Source organism: Aulonocara sp. 'chitande type north' Nkhata Bay, linkage group LG15 (assembly GCF_057382095.1).
Source record: "Aulonocara sp. 'chitande type north' Nkhata Bay isolate Kocher_YH1m ecotype deep benthic linkage group LG15, A_spYH_male_GT1.1, whole genome shotgun sequence".
In the NCBI taxonomy this organism is placed as follows: domain Eukaryota; kingdom Metazoa; phylum Chordata; class Actinopteri; order Cichliformes; family Cichlidae; genus Aulonocara; species Aulonocara sp. 'chitande type north' Nkhata Bay.
Window position 1 is genome coordinate 39,278,242 of NC_141358.1, and position 17,614 is coordinate 39,295,855.

Genomic DNA, 17,614 nt, shown 5'->3' on the forward strand with positions numbered 1-17,614 from the left:
CTGCTGAGTCTCTTACACTTTTCTTTATGCTGTATATTTTCACGTCTCTGGAATAGTTGGCAGTTAGATAGTCAGCTGGGAAACTTTGTGTTAACTCATGGAGCTGAGGATATCGTGGATATGCTGACCTCGCTGCGTGGTGTACAGAGCGAGGTCAGCATGATTAATATTCACAATAAAAATATTAGCCGAACATCATGAAGTCTGTATGTGTTTCATAGTGTCGAACAACCTTTGTACAGTTAAAGCCAGCAGTTACTACATGACGGAAACACCAACGTTATCTCTTTTATGCGTTTATACACAGGTCACGCTGATTACTGAACAAAAACCCAAAGATCAGATGTTAAACAGATTTATTTGCTCTCTCGCCTCCTTAAACATGTTTTTAATGTTAGTTATAATTCAGAATTGGCGACTGAAACACGTAGGACACATAAGAACATCAGGAAATAAAACACCGATAAATATAACCTCAGTGAAAGAAGTCAGCGGGGGTTACTACAGCTGTGTACCGGGGCCTGCGCTTTGTCGGTGGGATTGCTTGCGAGGCGAGCGGGTCTATCCCACGCTTTGCCGTGAGACTGGGCTGGGCAGACATCTCCGAAATCATCGAAGCACTTTTGCAAAGAGGCTGTATCTTGACAAACCGACCAGACACATGAAGATTAAACCACTACATTCTCGGCTAAAAAAATATTAAAACGGTATTTGGTGACACACAAACAGGGTTTTTCAAAGTTCAGTTCTGTTAGCTTCCACATGCAGGTTGTTGTGTGCTAGAAACAATGGCCACCAGGCCAAAGCAATGGTTTTGACTCGATCAGCGTTAACCCCGCCCCCTGAGTTTGATGGGTGAGGCTGACAGATAAAATTATTTCATGATGAGAGCCAGGCGTCAGGACTGCCAAAATTAAATAAATAAATATATCATTAAATAATTAATTAAATGTGTCAATAATTAATTAAATGTGTCAATAATTAATTAATTAAATGTGTCAATAATTAATTAAATGTGTCAATAATTAATTAAATGTGTCAATAATTAATTAAATGTGTCAATAATTAATTAAAATGTGAAATACATAAATAATTAATTAAATGTGTCAATAATTAATTAATTAAATGTGTCAATAATTAATTAAAATGTGAAATACATAAATAATTAATTAAATGTGTCAGTAATTAATTAATTACATGTGTCATAACTATTTATTTAATTAATTAATTCCAATTTTAATTAATTATTGCCTCATTTAATTAATTATTTAATGGTGTATTTAATTAATTCATTATGGCAGTCCTGGCGTTCCATACCTTTGAGGCAGAAATGTTGTGTTTACAGGTGTTCCACAGACTTTTTTTGCACTTTTCTAATTGCACTAAATGTGCACTGTTACAAGAATGTTTTTCTTTCTATTGTTTTCTATTAATTTATATAATTTTAGGTTAAGCAGGACAGAGTTCCTTGTGTTAATTTTGTCATTTTGCACAAAAAGTGAAGCGTACCAGTCTTTCGTTTAGGAAAGAAACCTATTTTATTGTGTTAATGTTGTCATTTTGCGTTAAAAATAAATGGATAAATGATCATTTGTTTCCCATGTGTTCATATCACAAAGAATATGCATCTACTTAAATCAACTTCAAGTCAAATGGTTAAAAAAAAAAAAATTCACACTCAAAAAAAAGAGCTAAAAAAATTCACCACACAGGGAAGGGTGAAGACAATTGGGTCGCCCGGCCCTGGCCACTAGGTGTCCCTTATTTTTTTTTCAGGGAGTTGGCAACCCTACTGAAAGGTAACAACCTAAAGCTGGCTGAGGATCTGTCCCCTGACGACCGCGCCCGAAGAAACAGACTCTGGCCGTCTGTGGAAGCTGCGCGCAACGAAAACAAGCTGGCGTTCTTCGTAGGAGGTCGTGCGTTCGTGGAGGGAAAAGAGATTTTTCCAGCCCTATAATTTGATCCAAGGTATTTTGAGGTGAAAACTGAAGTATCTTAAGATTAACTTGGTTTCACTGCCGTTCTTTTTTTGTTTGTTTGTTTTTGTTGTTGGACTCATAAAACGATCAGAGTTAAACTGATGCAGTTTATTTGTTATAAGTTTATTGGTCTTCAGTTTGGCTGCAATATTTTTTACTGAAAATGTTATGAGCAAGCTGGATAAGCTTCTTTTTATTTTTTACTTTTATTCTTTTTTGAATAATTAGTTATTTAAATGGAGCAAGAAAATTTCTATTAAGCTCCCTTTCAATGCTCATATGTGAAGCGTTTATTTATTTTATTTATTTATTTTTACCACATTGGTTTTATTGTTTTAGGCTATTGTATTCCTATTATTCAATCAATCAATCTTTATTTATAAAGCACTTTTCATACAGAAAAAATGTAGCACAAAGTGCTTTACATAGTTAAAAGCAGCCCACCCCACCCTCCAACTCACTCCCCACACTCTCAATACACATATATCCCCCCACCCCCACCCACATACACATACACACACGCGCACACTTAAAGAGTAAAAATTGGGCTGGGCTCGCATGAGCCAAGTGAGGAAACATTATAACAGAGAGCCGTCTGCACCGGGAGCCGGTCACAGACCGCAGCCTCCGGGCTGGGCACACAGCCGGAGGGAGGCAAAGGAGCCCCCCAACCAGGCTGAGAGGACCCCAGAGACCCAGCAGTCACGGTCAATAACAGCCCCGGTGCAGAGAGCCCCCTCCGAGGAAACACTGGAGATATGGCACAATAGGCTATATACAGGGTAAAATGATAAAATAAATAAGAACGGGTTACAATATAAATAGAGTAAGAAGATTAAAAAATGGATAAGAATAAAATCAATAAATATTAGGTAAAACCTGAATTAATAATAAAATAACAGGATAGAATAAATAAGCATAAAATAAATAAACGTTAGGTGAAAGCTAAATTAAAAAGGTGGGTCTTGAGCCTGTTCTTAAAAACATGTACGTTCTCTGCGGCCCTGAGCTCCTCCGGCAGGCTGTTCCACAGACGAGGACCATACCACTGAAAAGCTGCCTCTCCGTGAGTATGTGTCCTGACTTTAGGGACAATCAAAAGGCCAGTGCCAGAGGACCTCAGGGTCCGCGAGGGTTCGTATGGTAAAAGCAGATCTGAGAGATAAGAAGGCCCAAGACCATTAAGACATTTAAAAACCAATAAAAGAACTTTAAAATCGATCCTGAAACACACGGGGAGCCAGTGCAGCGATTCTAAAACCGGTGTAATGTGAGCCCGCCCTCTGGTCTTCGTCAGCACACGAGCTGCCGAGTATTATTCAAGTTCACAATTTCCTTACTCAGTATGGAACGCCAGCACTGCCATAATGAATTAATTAAATACACCATTAAATAATTAATTAAATGTGGCAATAATTAATTAATTAAATGTGGCAATAATTAATTAAAATGTGAAATACATAAATAATTAATTAAATATGTCAATAATTAATTAAAATGTGAAATACATAAATAATTAATTAAATGTGTCAATAATTAATTAATTACATGTGTCATAACTATTTATTTAATTAATTAATTCCAATTTTAATTAATTATTGCCACATTTAATTAATTATTTAATGGTGTATTTAATTAATTCATTATGGCAGTCCTGGCGTTCCATAACTCAGGGGTTGCAGTTCTCATCTTATATAGGACTCTCTTAAGTGACCAGGTTCAACTGTTCTTCATTTACTTGGTTTAAGCTTTTTCTTATTTGTCACTTTTAATTTTTGTTACTATCATTATGTCTCTGTCTGTTATTTCTTTAAATGCAAGAGGTTTAAGAAACAATGTTAAACGTCAGGCTAATTTTTTGTTTTGCAAGCAGTTCAGTTCAGATTTCTGTTTTATACAAGAGTCTCACTCAACAGAACAAGAAAAAACATTTTGGAGATCGCAATGGGGAGATGATCTGTGGATGTCCCATGGTACAGAGCATGCTGCTGGTGTCTGCATACTTAAAGGAAGATTTAATGGTCAAATCTTGAATTCTGACATAGATAAAGATGGTCATTACATTTTTCTAATAGTTGAGGCTGCACACTCTATCTATATTTTAGTCAGTGTGTATGGTTTTAACTGTCAGAGGGAGAATAAGCTATATTTTGATAGGTTGGAGGAGCGCCTACTGCGCTGGTTATCGAAATATCCCAATTCTTTTATTGTTTTTGGTGGAGACTTTAATACAGTGTTTAACAGCTATTTGGACAGATGGCCTTCTAGAAGTTCAGACTCTAACTCATTCATAAGACTGTTTGCACAAAGATTCAACTTAGTCGATTCTTGGAGGGATTCTCATTCGTCTCAGATAGCTTATACATGGTGTAATAAGACTCAAACCAGACACTCACGTATCGATTTTTGGCTTATCTCAAAAGATTTAGAAAAAGTTAAAACGGATATTTATCCTACACCACTCTCAGACCACAAAATGGTTAGCTTATCGATCCTGTTGTCATCCTCCCTAATCACTAAAACCTCTTACTGGAAGTTAAATAGTACCATTCTTGAGCATAAAGAAGTGATTTGTGAAGTTCAGAGATTCATTAAACTTTATTGGAGTAAAGCTCTCACAAATAATACATTTTGTAGTAACTGGGAACTTTTGAAATATGAAATTGGAAAATTCTTTAGAAAATATAGCAGTGATTTAGCAAAAAAAAGAAGATCTGATGAGACGCAAGTGATACAAAAGATCACATGCCTTACTTCCAAACCAATAGACACCCTCAGTGAATCTGATAAGATAGAACTGGTTGACCTGCAGCACAGGTTAGATGAGCATAGCAAATAGCACATAGCAAAATATTGTTCAAACTTTTATTGCAAACTTTATTCTTCTAGTTATTGCCCTGAAGCTTGTCTGACTTTTTTAAAAATTCTTTAGACAAAATTACTCAGCTGAATGAGGAGGATAGTCAGCTTTGCGACAGATCAATTTCTTTGATTGAGGTTGCAGATGCTATAAAACATCTAAAGATTAACAAATCACCTGGAACTGACGGCCTTACTGCCGAGTTTTACAAACAGTTCGCTGACAGTTTAGCCCCGTTTCTTTTAGAAGTTTTTAAGGAAAGTATGGATAGAGGTGCACTCCCTCCCACTTTATGTCAAGGTTTGATCACCCTCATTCCAAAACCAGGAAAGGATCCTTTGCTCTTAGACAATTGGCGACCAATCTCATTACTGAATAATGATTATAAGATATTGGCACAAATTCTGGCTAATAGAATGAAACCTGTATTAGATCAAGTTATTGATGAGAGTCAGTCTGGTTTCATGCAGAATCGTCATATCTCAAACAACATAAGATTAATTTTAGACATAATAGATTACCCAGAACTTGTACAGGATGATAGTCTTATTCTTTTTTTAGATTTCTACAAGGCGTTCGACTCCTTAGAGCATGAGTTTATTTTTACTGCTTTAAATAAATTTGGGTTTGGTCAGTCCTTCTGTAATGCCGTTCGGACACTGTATTCCAATAGTAACAGCTCCATAAAGCTTGCCACTGGTATTTCCCCAAGATTCTCTCTAAAGCGTGGAGTGAGGCAGGGTTGCCCCCTATCCGTATATTTATTCCTTCTTTCTGTGCAACTCCTCAATTCACACATTAAACTCAGTTCTTTAAAAGGCCTGGTCATTGCTAACAGAGAAATACTCATAAGTCAGCTGGCAGACGATACAGCTCTCTTCCTCAGAGACGCCTCGCAAGTTTCAGTGGCCATTAACAATATACAGCCATTCTCTAAAGCCTCCGGACTTTCACTCAACCTGCATAAATGTGAACTTTTACCAGTTAAAAGTTGTTTAGCAACTTCAATTCATGGAATACCTGTAAGAAACTCTGTAAGATACCTTGGAATTCAAATAATAAAAAATGAGCAATCCAGATGCTCCACAAACTTCATTCCTATTATAGATAAATCCCAAAAAATCTTTAATCATTGGCTACAGCGAGACCTGTCATTGAAGGGTAGAGTTCTGCTATCGAAGGCTGAAGGTATCTCCCGTCTAACCTATGCTGCCCAGTCACTACATGTTGATAATACAACCTGTAAGTCAATTAACAAATTATTATACAATTTTTTATGGAAAAATAAAACTCACTACTTGCGTAAATCAGTAGCTTTAAATTCATATGATAAAGGAGGTATAAATTTTATTGATTTCGGTGCTCTTAACAACACCTTTAAAATAAACTGGATTAAAAAGTATTTAAGAAATCCCACTTCTATCTGGAACTTTATCTCACATCATGTGTTCTCTCATTTAGACGGCCTTAACTTCCTACTGCTCTGCAATTACAGTATTCCAAAAATACCACTGAAACTTTCTCACTTTCATCAACAAATTCTTTTGGCATGGGCGCTGATTTACAAACACAATTTCTCTCCACAAAACTGTTTTATTTGGAATAACTGCAATATTATTTATAAAAATAAAACTCTTTTTTTTAAATAACTGGTTTAATAATGGAATAATCTTGGTTAGTCAGTTATATAGAGAAGATGGACTCTTATATAATGACTCTGAGTTCCTCAGGAGATGTACCGATAACGCCTAAAGAATTCTCAATAGTGTTCGATGCCATCCCATCTGGTCTGTCCATGTTACACAGATGCTCCCACAGTGCTCCACTACAGGTCACTCCCCCGGATGTGTTACATTCTTCTCTTGGCAATGTTTGCTTTTCCTCTCATAAGTCTATAAATACCAAAATAAGATCTCTCTTTCAGGATGCAATGGTCTCTGTTCCATCAGCCATATTTTATTGGGCCAATTTTGTAACAGATATTGAATGGAAAAAAGTTTGGACTTGACCACAAAGGTTTTTCTTAACAAACAAAATTAAAGAGATTTCCTTTAAGTCGATTCATAAGTTTTACCCTACCAAACAATATTTGTCCAAATTTATGGCTGAAATAAATGTACATTGTACCTTCTGTCAAGAGCAACCTGAAACAGTTTCTCATCTGTTTTGGTCATGTAAATTTACGTGTAAATTCTGGAAGGATTTCCACAAGTTTATTACTGACTTTGTTCTCCCTAATCTTCAACTATACTATAAGGATGTTATCTTTGGCTATTATAATTTTAAAGACAAGGACAATGATGCTTTCTTCTTTATAAATTTGGTTTTATTTTTGGCAAAATTTCATATACACAAAAGCAAAGTCCTCGGCAGAAAGCCTGAACTTCTTGGATTAAAAATGGAACTTGCACAATATATAAGGACAATCTCCTCATCAAAAAACACTAAGGCTCTCAAGACTGTTAACATCTATATCCGATTGAAACTGCTAACTTGATTTTGGCTCTTGCAAACTTTTGTTTATTTATGTTCCCCTTAATTTATTTTATTTTTTGTACTCACTTTTGTCTCACTGTCCTTGTCACTCTTTCTGTTCCTCATTGTACTACCACAATGGCATCTTTTATGTGATCCCTGTTTTACTTGACTGTATGTTTAAAATGTGATAAATAAAGTTTAAAAAAAAAAAATCGTGACTCTTCAACTAATCGTGGCAGCTCTAATTACAGATATCATCTTTCACTTGTGTATTTTAATGTGTTTCAGAACAATATTTCTGTTGTGCAGACTTACGGTTGGTAAACAGCAAATATCCAAGTCATTCAAAATAACATCTGTCATGTAGCTCCTGACTCCCTAAGAGTCAAAAGCTTTACAGTATTTTTTGAAGACATACAAACGTTTATTTTCAAACTAATAACTGAGTTACAGGGTCAAAAATAAAAAATTAACAGTCAGTACTTTTGTTGTTCTTTTTGACAAATTCCTGTTAAATGTATTGGACCCTCTGTTTTTAGGTTTTATTTTTTTCATCTTGACTTCATTGGAAATGCTAGCAAGAAGTCAGTTCAACAGATGTAACTTATAGTGAGATTGGAGGCGGTGCAGTATTAATATCAGAATCCCTTAGTTTTGATTATTAATCCTCTGGCTGACCCCATATTGCATTTTTTCATCTTAAAATGATGCACAGTCTTTATGTGAAATGCACTGTCTTCTTGATATTTATCAACCCATCAGTTTGTATTTCTGTGTGTTAATAAAGTTCCAACTTTTGTATTGTAACATTTTTGTCTTTTTCTTTCTTTAGTTTTTCAGACAACTCAAACTTTTAAACACTTGTAATGAGCCGAATGTGTGTGTGTGTGTGTGTGTGTGTGTGTGTAAGAAGTACCACTTTTAACAACTTCATTAATATTGTTTTGTATCATAGTAATAAAGGTTAGTTTTAACGTCTGTATCTCCTCCTTATTTAATCTGAGATGTTCTTTTCTAAAAACCTCAGGATTGTGCAAGTACTTGTTGAGTTTAGAAGGTAAGTGAAACACTAAACAGAAAAGAAAAGAGACAGAGATGTGTGTTTTCTGTTAATACCATAATTGCAGTCATCTTAAACAAACACATGACATTTCTTTGGCACGATTGCTTTTTCACTGATTTGAAACTTTAATGTGTGGTACAACAATTCTTCTAGTTAAATAGAAAAAAAATGGGCTGTCTGTGTAAAAAGCATAAATGGCTGTTTGTCTTGGTGTATTGGTCTTTTGCCAGCATGGCAAACTAGATCAATCTGCTGGGACATCTGATTTGAGGACAATCACTTGCTTTTCCAAAGGACACTGACAACCAGACATTAGATGCCACAGCCCTGGCCCACGGTATCCCCCCCCCCCCCCCCCCTCTCTCCCCCCCTCTCCCCCCCATGCATGCGGTGGGCCTTCTGTAGTAAGAGAGCAGCTTAATGAAGGTGACAAGGTGAAAACAGGAGGACTGATGTGCCGGTGCTGTGAGGGCATGTATAACACCACCTACCCAAGTGTTGAATATAAGGAGGCTTTGAAGAATCTACAATAATTGTGTATTGTTTGTACATGAATCACAATGTGTTACTTCAGAGGTGTGATGTTTTCAGGGTTTTTTAAATAAAAATCAGCTTTCTTTTTAATTGCTATTAACTGACAGTCAGATAACCAGCTTTTAAAAACATATTCATAAACACTTTGCAGTCAACAAAATTTGCACAGAGGTTATAGATGAAATAAAAGTATCACGTGTGTTCTAGGTGTGTTTATAACTCTGTTATTGTACATATTCTGTGTTATACATCATAATCATTCCAGTCTTTTTTTTTTTTTTACTGTTTTAATCTTTATAAAACTGTTATTTATATATTTTTGTGATTTCTGCTGTCCTATTGGTCTGGTCTCTCTTGAAAATCTGAGAATGTGATATTCATAATAAAAGGATTTAAGTTTACTGCCAAAAAATGATTGCACTTCATAACAGAAATGTGCTAACTGGCTTGAAATAGATTGAAACTGTTATGAGATTGCTTCAGGGAGCAGACATGACACCGTCTTTTAGGTTTCGCCATCACTTTGTATCATGCGCACAACACCACCCTCCTCTGGCTTCCACATGAACTGCACCTTAAACATCAACTGTTTACAAATGTCATGACACAAACAAACGTTTCAATACCGTAAATCACTTTTTGGACTGCGATCACTTTTTGGCACAACATCGGCTCTGATAACATTTAAAGCGCACTGAAAAACTATTCTTTAATGCTAAAAACCCATTATCAATTGTAATTATTTATTTATTAATTTAAATTTCAGATATCGATCTTCATTTTTGTAAACTGGTGAATTAATGATTTTTTAAAAGAATTAAAACGACAAAGTTTGGCAATATATTTTTTAAAAAGGATGAATAAAGCAGTAAAATAAAATGAGAAATATATATATATTTTAAAAACTATGATAATTAGACGAACTTTATTTTAAATAAATAAAATTGATTTTCGGTGACCCTGGGTGTCATGGTGATGATGACGTGTTTGAGTGCAGGTATAAAAGCAGGAGGAAAAACTGGAATTCGGGTTTCACGTTTGAGCGCAAACAGGAGCTTTTTCCCACTAGTGCTGTGAAAACTCGGATTTTTCAAACTACAGCTAACGTTTGAAAATCTTCAAGAAGGATTTGCAAAATGACTTCTTCAAACTTGAGTCGCGAGATGCACCTGCTCTCCCTTTTCATTGAGGAGGTGTTAGATCAAAGCTATGGTGAGTACAGCAGGCTAATATGTCAGAGTGCTAGCAAACAAATACAACTTAGATTTTTGTCTTTTATTGTTTGGAAGTAGGACTTCATGAGTGTTAACATTTAGGATGAGATGTTTCATACTTGAGTAACATCAATTTTAACATGTGCCAGTACGCTATAAAGATGGCGCCATGTTTTTTTTTAATTGCTAACGACTTAAGGCGTTGGAGGACGCTGACGTCAGCGCGCGGCCGTTTTTGCATGTAGAGGGTTTGAGTTGACATGTTTGGGCCGCTGGCGCTGAGTTATACGTGAACGTTTCATAGATTGTGAATGTGTAAAGCTGGAGAAGCTGGAGTTTTAAAAGTTCACAGAGTCGCAGGATGAGTTTGAGATTGAAACAGTGTGTGCCTGCAATAAGGAGGTGGGAGGTTTCTCACCTAAATGTAGCTGCTTTATCCACAAAATATCGATGCTCAACTAATATGAAGATATTACTCCTTAATGTGAATGCGTATTAAAACCTCAGTGAAAATCCACGCAGCCTTACACACATGAAAACTTTTACCAGGTGAAAAATGTGAAGGCTTTCATAAACAATGAGTTCTGCTGGGCGCTTCTTACTGTTTGTGTGTGGAAGAGCTTATGATGATGTAAAGCCATGTCTGGACAATTTAAATTCAGGCTTTAATTTGTGTGATCACATGATTAACGTAGACGCACGCTTTGCTTTCTCGTAGCTGATCTGGTGAGTCCAGTCACTGCACCTCAGATGGTCGTCACTAACTTGAGGAACCGTGAACTGAGCAGGAGGCATCTGAACTCCATGCCTCACCTGGTCCTCACTCTTTACCATAACCTGGTGACTGGGTCCAAGGACTTTCCTTGCATACCTTTTAAAGGATGGTTCCACCGGGACCTGGTGACGACACCATTTGTCGATGTGAGGCAGAGCCAGAGAGAGAACACCACTCCTTCTCCTCCTACGGACTCACCAGCTGGCATGATGCTGCCGCCTGCGGGCTCCAGCTCTCATCCACGCTTCCTGACTCCAGTTCTTCCAGAGAAAGCAGATCTTGCTGTGCTGAAGGCAGATCGGAGGAACTGTGTCCGCACCCTGACTGTCGACGGCCTCCCCGTCACCAGAGTCATCTCCACTGTTTACCAAACAGAGGACACTGAGATGAAGAACCGCTGGAGAGTAACAGACTACAGCGCGGACGGCAGAGTTCTCACTTCGGTGCTCTGCCGTTTTCTAAATATGTCGGCAAAGCGTGCTAAGAGGAAGGCGGAGGAAGAGAGCAGCATCCGGAGCCCGACTCAAGCAAGGAAGCGCTTGAGATTATAATATACAGTGAAGCATGTCGAACGTCAGCAAGCCTGAACAAAGTGGTAAGTAGTAAATAGTGCTTAAGGTTGTTTCTAAAAGAATGTCCTAAAATATTTGAAAATCGTCGAGGTTTTAACTTTTATTCTTTCTTTTCTGCCTCTTGTTTCTAAAAGTCAGGCAAAAGAGTCACGCTGCGAAGAAACACCACACAGAAGATTTTCCCTCAGTAAAATGGTGAATATATTCATCTTGTTATGACGTTTGCTCACAATAACCAGGAGTGTTTCTGAAGTGATTCACTCTCATTTGGTGTTATTTGATCCAAAGACAACTGAGGGTCTTCAGAGCAGCGTGAACGGGCGTCATCTGAGAGCAAGACAGTCCTGGCGCCTTTGTGGTTCCCTCCAGGTACTCCAGCTTCATCCCACAGTCCAGAGAGATGCAGTTAGGTTGAATGTGAGTGTGAATGGTTGTCTGTTTCTCTGTGTTAGACTGACCTGTCCAGGTTATACCCCCGCCTCTGGCCCCATAACAGCTGGGATGGCTCCAATGGTTAAGCAGAAGAAATGGATGGAAGGATGATCCAAAGAGAAACATTGAAGGCCCTCTCACAAAAAAAGATAAGAACTCATTTTACACATTGTTGAAACATCCTGAAAGTTATTTGTTGTGTTTAGAATCTGGTTGAACTGTCATTAGAGTTTGTTTCGACTTGTTGTTCATTTCTTATTCGGTTCAGCTGTGTTTCTATGTGTCCTTAGTTCCCATAATCAGCCTCCTGTGTGTAAATATAGTGTCAGTCTCCCTTTGTCCCTTGTCAGAGTGTTAGTCTCCGTCCCCTCGTGTTTCCTTGCCTCAGTAGTTCTGTTTCCTACAGTTTTCCCCCAGTATAGGTTTTGGTTAGACTTTTTCAGTTCCCTTTGTCAGTCTTTGTATTTGGTATTTCCTCATCAGTCTCATCACTTTCCTCTCCAGAGAGAAAACAATAAAAAGACCTGAAGAGACGTCTATGCAAACGCTCTCATTGTGAAAGATAAGTATACATCCAACTAATCTGTGACTCTGTCACAGCTCTGATCAGCAATTCTTTCAGGTTTGTCTGTTTTGATGATGTTATTAATTGTTATTATCCTTTATCCAGTTAACTTTCAGAGAGGAGCGGAGGGAGGAGCGAAGCCAGCGTGCTCTGTAAACTGTCATTAAAAAAAAGATAAGTATATATTGATTTTATATTATTATGACAGCTCCTCCTCAGTGAACACTTCCTCTAGTTGCTGAAATCATTTACTAATTTTTTTCTTCCCATTTGTCTTTTGTTTTTCAGAGAAAACAGAGGAGCCAAGGTGACATTAAGACCTAAGACAGGACGGATTGAACCCTTTCTCGTAAAAAGATAAGTATTCACTCTGCTTTTAATCAGAATATTGATAAATATCTAAAATTCTGCTCACCTGGTTGATAAAGTTACTAAAATGATTCCCTCTTTTCTGTCATTTGTCCTTTAGAGAGAAGATGAGGAGAGTGAACGTCAGCAAGAATGAACAAAGTGGTAAGTAGTAAATAGTGTTTAAGGTTGTTTCTAAAACATCCCAAACATTAAAAAACTTGTTGAGGTTTTAACTTTTATTCTTTCTTTTCTGCCTCTTGTTTCTAAATGTCAGGAAAAAGAGCCAAGATGAGAAGAAACTCCACACAGAAGATTTTCCCTCAGTAAAATGGTAAATACATTCATCATGTTATGACGTTTGCTCACAATAACCAGGAGTGTTTCTGAAGTGATTCACTCTCATTTGGTGTTATTTGGTGTTTGTCTTTGAAAGGAGAGGAGCAGTAACGACACTGGGAGACAAACAACAGGATGATCCAAAGAGAAACATCAAAGGCCCTCTCACCAGCTTTCATTTATTAAATTTGTCTTTACTGAACGATTTCTGGTGTGTACTTGCGTTGATACTCAGACAACAGCTCGTCTTTCTGTTTGTGCTGGAAGATTCAGGCAAACACATATTACATATATAGATTGTTATATGACACAGTTTCACATTTAGTGCTATATGATAATGATAAGGTCCAGTTTAATGGTATTGCTAGTGTCTAATGAAATGAACACGTGATTTTCAGATCCAGCAAAGTGAATATTTTTCACTGTGGATAAATTACATGGAAACGTTTAATGAGTCATCAGCTATTTCACTACAAAGATGATGTGATTAAAGGTTCTCATACATGCAGGTCAGAAGTTTTGCTCCATCCTGGATGTTAAATGCTGATCAATGTTTACACATATCTGCACATTTCTAACAGCTCATTTCACAGGTCATCAGTCTCCTGACTGCATATGCAGAGTTTTATCATCACGTGTTCATGGCAGACAAACATAATTATGAATTCTTGTTTTAGTTCCATTCAGTCACTCAACATCAGGTGTCTGCTTGTCCTGAGCTGTGAGAACTACAGTGAGTTGCTTTCCTCTTTAGCTTAGTATTAATAAACCAGGTCGTAGGTGGGCACCTGCATCAAGGAGTCAAGAAGCATATTTTATTGTTTAATGGTGAAAACAATGGATTGTTGTTCATTTGTTTAATGGAAAGACTGAAAGTGCGGCCTGGTGTTGACTTACACTTATTCAAAGTGATGAAGTACCAACAGATACTAAAAGTCACAGCCTGAAACACGTCAACTGCTTTATTATTTCTAGTTATAAATAAACTGTCAGTTTATGGCCCCTGTGGCTCGATCAGGCCCTTCCGGGAGATGGAGATATTTATTATTTACTATAACTTGTGCTTATGTTGGTTTTTGCTGTGGTTTCGCTACTGTGTTTTTCTCTTTTTGCTTGTTTTTATTTTTCCAGCAGGTGATCAAACAGATTTTTAGTGTCTTCTCTCTCTGTGTCTCTCTTCTCCTATCTTTTTGCTTTCCATCTCCTTCTGTTGAGCATCTTCCCAACTTCTCTTTTCTTCATCTTTCTCTTTCCCATCCCCAGTCCTGTCCGTTCTGATTGTAATAATTTCAAGGTAAAGAAAAGAAAGAAATAATAAAGAGCTAATACACTTTGACAATCAAGTGGACCAGTGTGGCAAAAGCTGTAATGATCCATTTGGGAAAATAAATCTGTTGGACTGGTAAACTAATATACTATAGTAATACGGTATGAAAAATGGCAAACATGAGAATTCTGCGTGTTTTCCTTCTTATCTGCAGATTAACAGTCCACAGGTTTGGTGCTCAGACTCTGATTTGTTCCCTGGAGATGGAGGAGAGAGAGCACAGAGGACAGCAAGGTGGAGGAGTGAAGGAGAAGGTGGTGCAGCTCAGTGTCCAATCAGGAGTGAGCATCTCTATATATGTATATAGAATATATATATATTTCAAGTTTTTGTTTTGAGTTTTTGTTGTTTTTTGTTATTTAAAGCAAACACTAAAACTGTCACCCAGACCTCTGAAGATGAAGATAACTAATCATAAATAAAGGGAATGTTATGATGATGAGGACACTATCAGAGGTAGTTCAGGGAACTGTTATACTTCAGATACCAGAAAAATCGTTTTTCTTTTCTTGTTTTTTGGCTTGACTTCATGGTAGGCAAAATGAAGAAGAGTGCTTGACTGCGCCTAAGCAAGTAAAAGCTGCATGGCAAAACAACACACACCTTCACTGCAGATGCATGCACAGAAACCAGTATTTTTTGTATCTTAAATATTAACTAGTGTGTGTACAGTAGTCAATATAATGGGATGTGACCTAAAGCAGCAAAAGAAGAGTTCTTACAGCATTTTGCAATATTTAGGATTTTATTGAACACTTTTACCTTTCAACATTTGTAAGATTAATGAGTAATGAAGCATTGCACAATAATCCTGTGTTTTTGATTATTTATTGTACACTACAAGTAAACAACAATAAGTTAAACATCTGTGACATCTGTCAGAAGCTTGGATACATTTACTCCTACAAGGATTTTACTCTTATGAAATGTAAAAAGAACACTGAAATTATATTTTACAGAACACGGAAATTATATTTTACAGTTTTTCACATAAACAGTTTTGCTTTGCTTACAGAAACTATAACTTTAATCTCAGCCAAACCGATTTACTCAGGAACAAATAAAATACTAAAAAAAAGCCAAACGATAACATTTTTAAGTTATCTAAGTGACCTATATATGTTTAACCTGAGTAGCGAAAGACTGCGGTGGGTTTGAAAACGATTTGCCGGGAGTCCGGTGTTCTCACGGCTCTAGTGAGCCTAGCCCCCGGCTCGCTATCGAGCTAGTGGGTAACAGACGTCTCCGAAAACGTCGGAGCGCTTTTGAAAATATGTGGTGTCTTGATAAACTGAGCAGATATTTGAGGTTTGCACAGCTACATTCTCGCCTGAAAATATGTGAAACGTTTATTTTGTGACCCATAAAGAATAATAAGAGTAATACTAAAACTAACTAGAAAAATTTGCATTTCCTGCGAAAATGCAGTGTGGATGCTTAAAGCTGAAGCTGTATGCAAAAAGTAGCTGAAAAAGCTGAAAAGTTGCAGAAATTGTAAAAACTTTGCAGAAGCAAAAGAAGTTTGCTAAAATGGAATAACTTAGCAAAACTGCAATATCTTAGAGGAAACATAATACTTGGCAGAAATACAATAGCATAGCAGAATTTAGCAGAAATATTGTAACTTACCAGAAACATGATAACTTCTCAAAAATACAAGAATTTAGGAGAAATAGTATAAGATAACAGAAAGAATATATTTAGCCAAAAATACTTAAACATTACAGAAACACTATGATTTAGAAAAATAGTACAACAGAGCAGAAATATTGTGATTTACCAGAGACACTGTGATGAACTATGAATATTGTAATTTTAAATTAAGACTATGTTTTAGCACAAATATTATAATTTGGCAGAAATACTATAATTTAGCAGAAATACTATATTAAGCACAAATCCTATAAAAAGCAGAAATGGTATGATTAAGCATAAATACTACATTTAGTAGAAATACTTTGTTTTAGCACAAATCCCATAAAAAGCAGAAATACTGTACTATGATTTAGTAGAAAGACTATAATTAATCAGAAATACTAAATTTAGCAGAAATACTATATTAAGCACAAATCCTATGAAAAGCAGAAATAGTATGATTAAGTATAAATACTACATTTAGCAGAAATACTATATTAAGCACAAATCTTATAAAAAGCAGAAATACTATATTAAGCACAAATCCTATAAAAGCAGAAATAGTATATTAAGCACAAATCTTATAAAATAGCAGAAATAGTGTGATTTAGCACAATAGTAATAAGTTAAACAGAAAAATTGGAAAAGCAAAATGGACAGCTGAAAAAATGCTGAACATGCTGAGGTTCCCTCAAATATACTTGTTAAATGACAAAAATCAGCAAAAAAATTTATGACTGCCACACAATTACAAATATGTACACATGAGGAAACACACATGCACAGAGAGACACACACACAAGATCCAATTCAGTCAACCAGTCTAAATATATTGAATTTGAATCTTACAATGGGATCATCCCATTAAAAGGCTTTCTCTCTCTCTCTCTCTCTCTGTCACACACACACACACACACACACACACACACACACACACACACACACACACACACACACACACACACACAGGGAGAGAGAAGTAAGTTTCTAGGTCAGCCTGGGAGCTGGTGAATTTGAATCCACCAATCAGAGAGGCTGTGCACTTTTCCCCACCAAAACAGGTGCATCTGTTTACACACGCAGCAGCACAGAGAGACACAGGATTTTTGCAGTCTATTTCTCATAGTGATGACTCCCCTCAAACAAATGACCGTAATTTCCTAACCGTAGGGGCTAGAACGGTCATTCTTACACCGTTTTGTTCAGAAGAGATGGGGGAATCTTCAAGTGTTGACAATTTAATATTAAAATATGAATTTTTAGAGATATATGACATGGATGACTTGTTGACTTAGAAGCCACGAATTCCCCAATATGCAAATTTGAATGACTGAGACCACATATGTGATTGGCTGGCTGGGAAGCCGTGCAGGCCCTGATTTGTGGATTTGAATTCCTCAGCCCTCAGATATGATTGGCTGGCTTAGAAGCCACGAAGGCCCCAATATGCAAATTTGAATGCCTCAGGACACTTATTTGATTGGCTGGGA

At 36.7% G+C, this 17,614-nt stretch overlaps 1 protein-coding gene and 1 long non-coding RNA gene across 2 annotated transcripts; both read left to right on the forward strand.

The window, feature by feature from the left end:
- Nucleotides 1-9,958: 9,958 nt before the first annotated feature.
- LOC147313647 (uncharacterized) lies at nucleotides 9,959-11,662 on the forward strand. Its single transcript, XM_086263332.1, has 3 exons — nucleotides 9,959-10,129; nucleotides 10,850-11,501; nucleotides 11,613-11,662. The coding sequence occupies exons 1-2, from the start codon at nucleotides 10,054-10,056 to the stop codon at nucleotides 11,455-11,457; spliced, it is 684 nt and encodes a 227-aa protein (XP_086119458.1). The 5' UTR covers nucleotides 9,959-10,053; the 3' UTR covers nucleotides 11,458-11,501; nucleotides 11,613-11,662.
- A 94-nt stretch (nucleotides 11,663-11,756) lies between these two features.
- Nucleotides 11,757-15,775, forward strand: LOC147313648 (uncharacterized). Its single transcript, XR_015124963.1, has 5 exons — nucleotides 11,757-11,847; nucleotides 11,931-12,988; nucleotides 13,101-13,157; nucleotides 13,260-13,373; nucleotides 14,644-15,775. It is a non-coding gene; the product is annotated as an uncharacterized LOC147313648 (long non-coding RNA).
- Nucleotides 15,776-17,614: the final 1,839 nt, after the last annotated feature.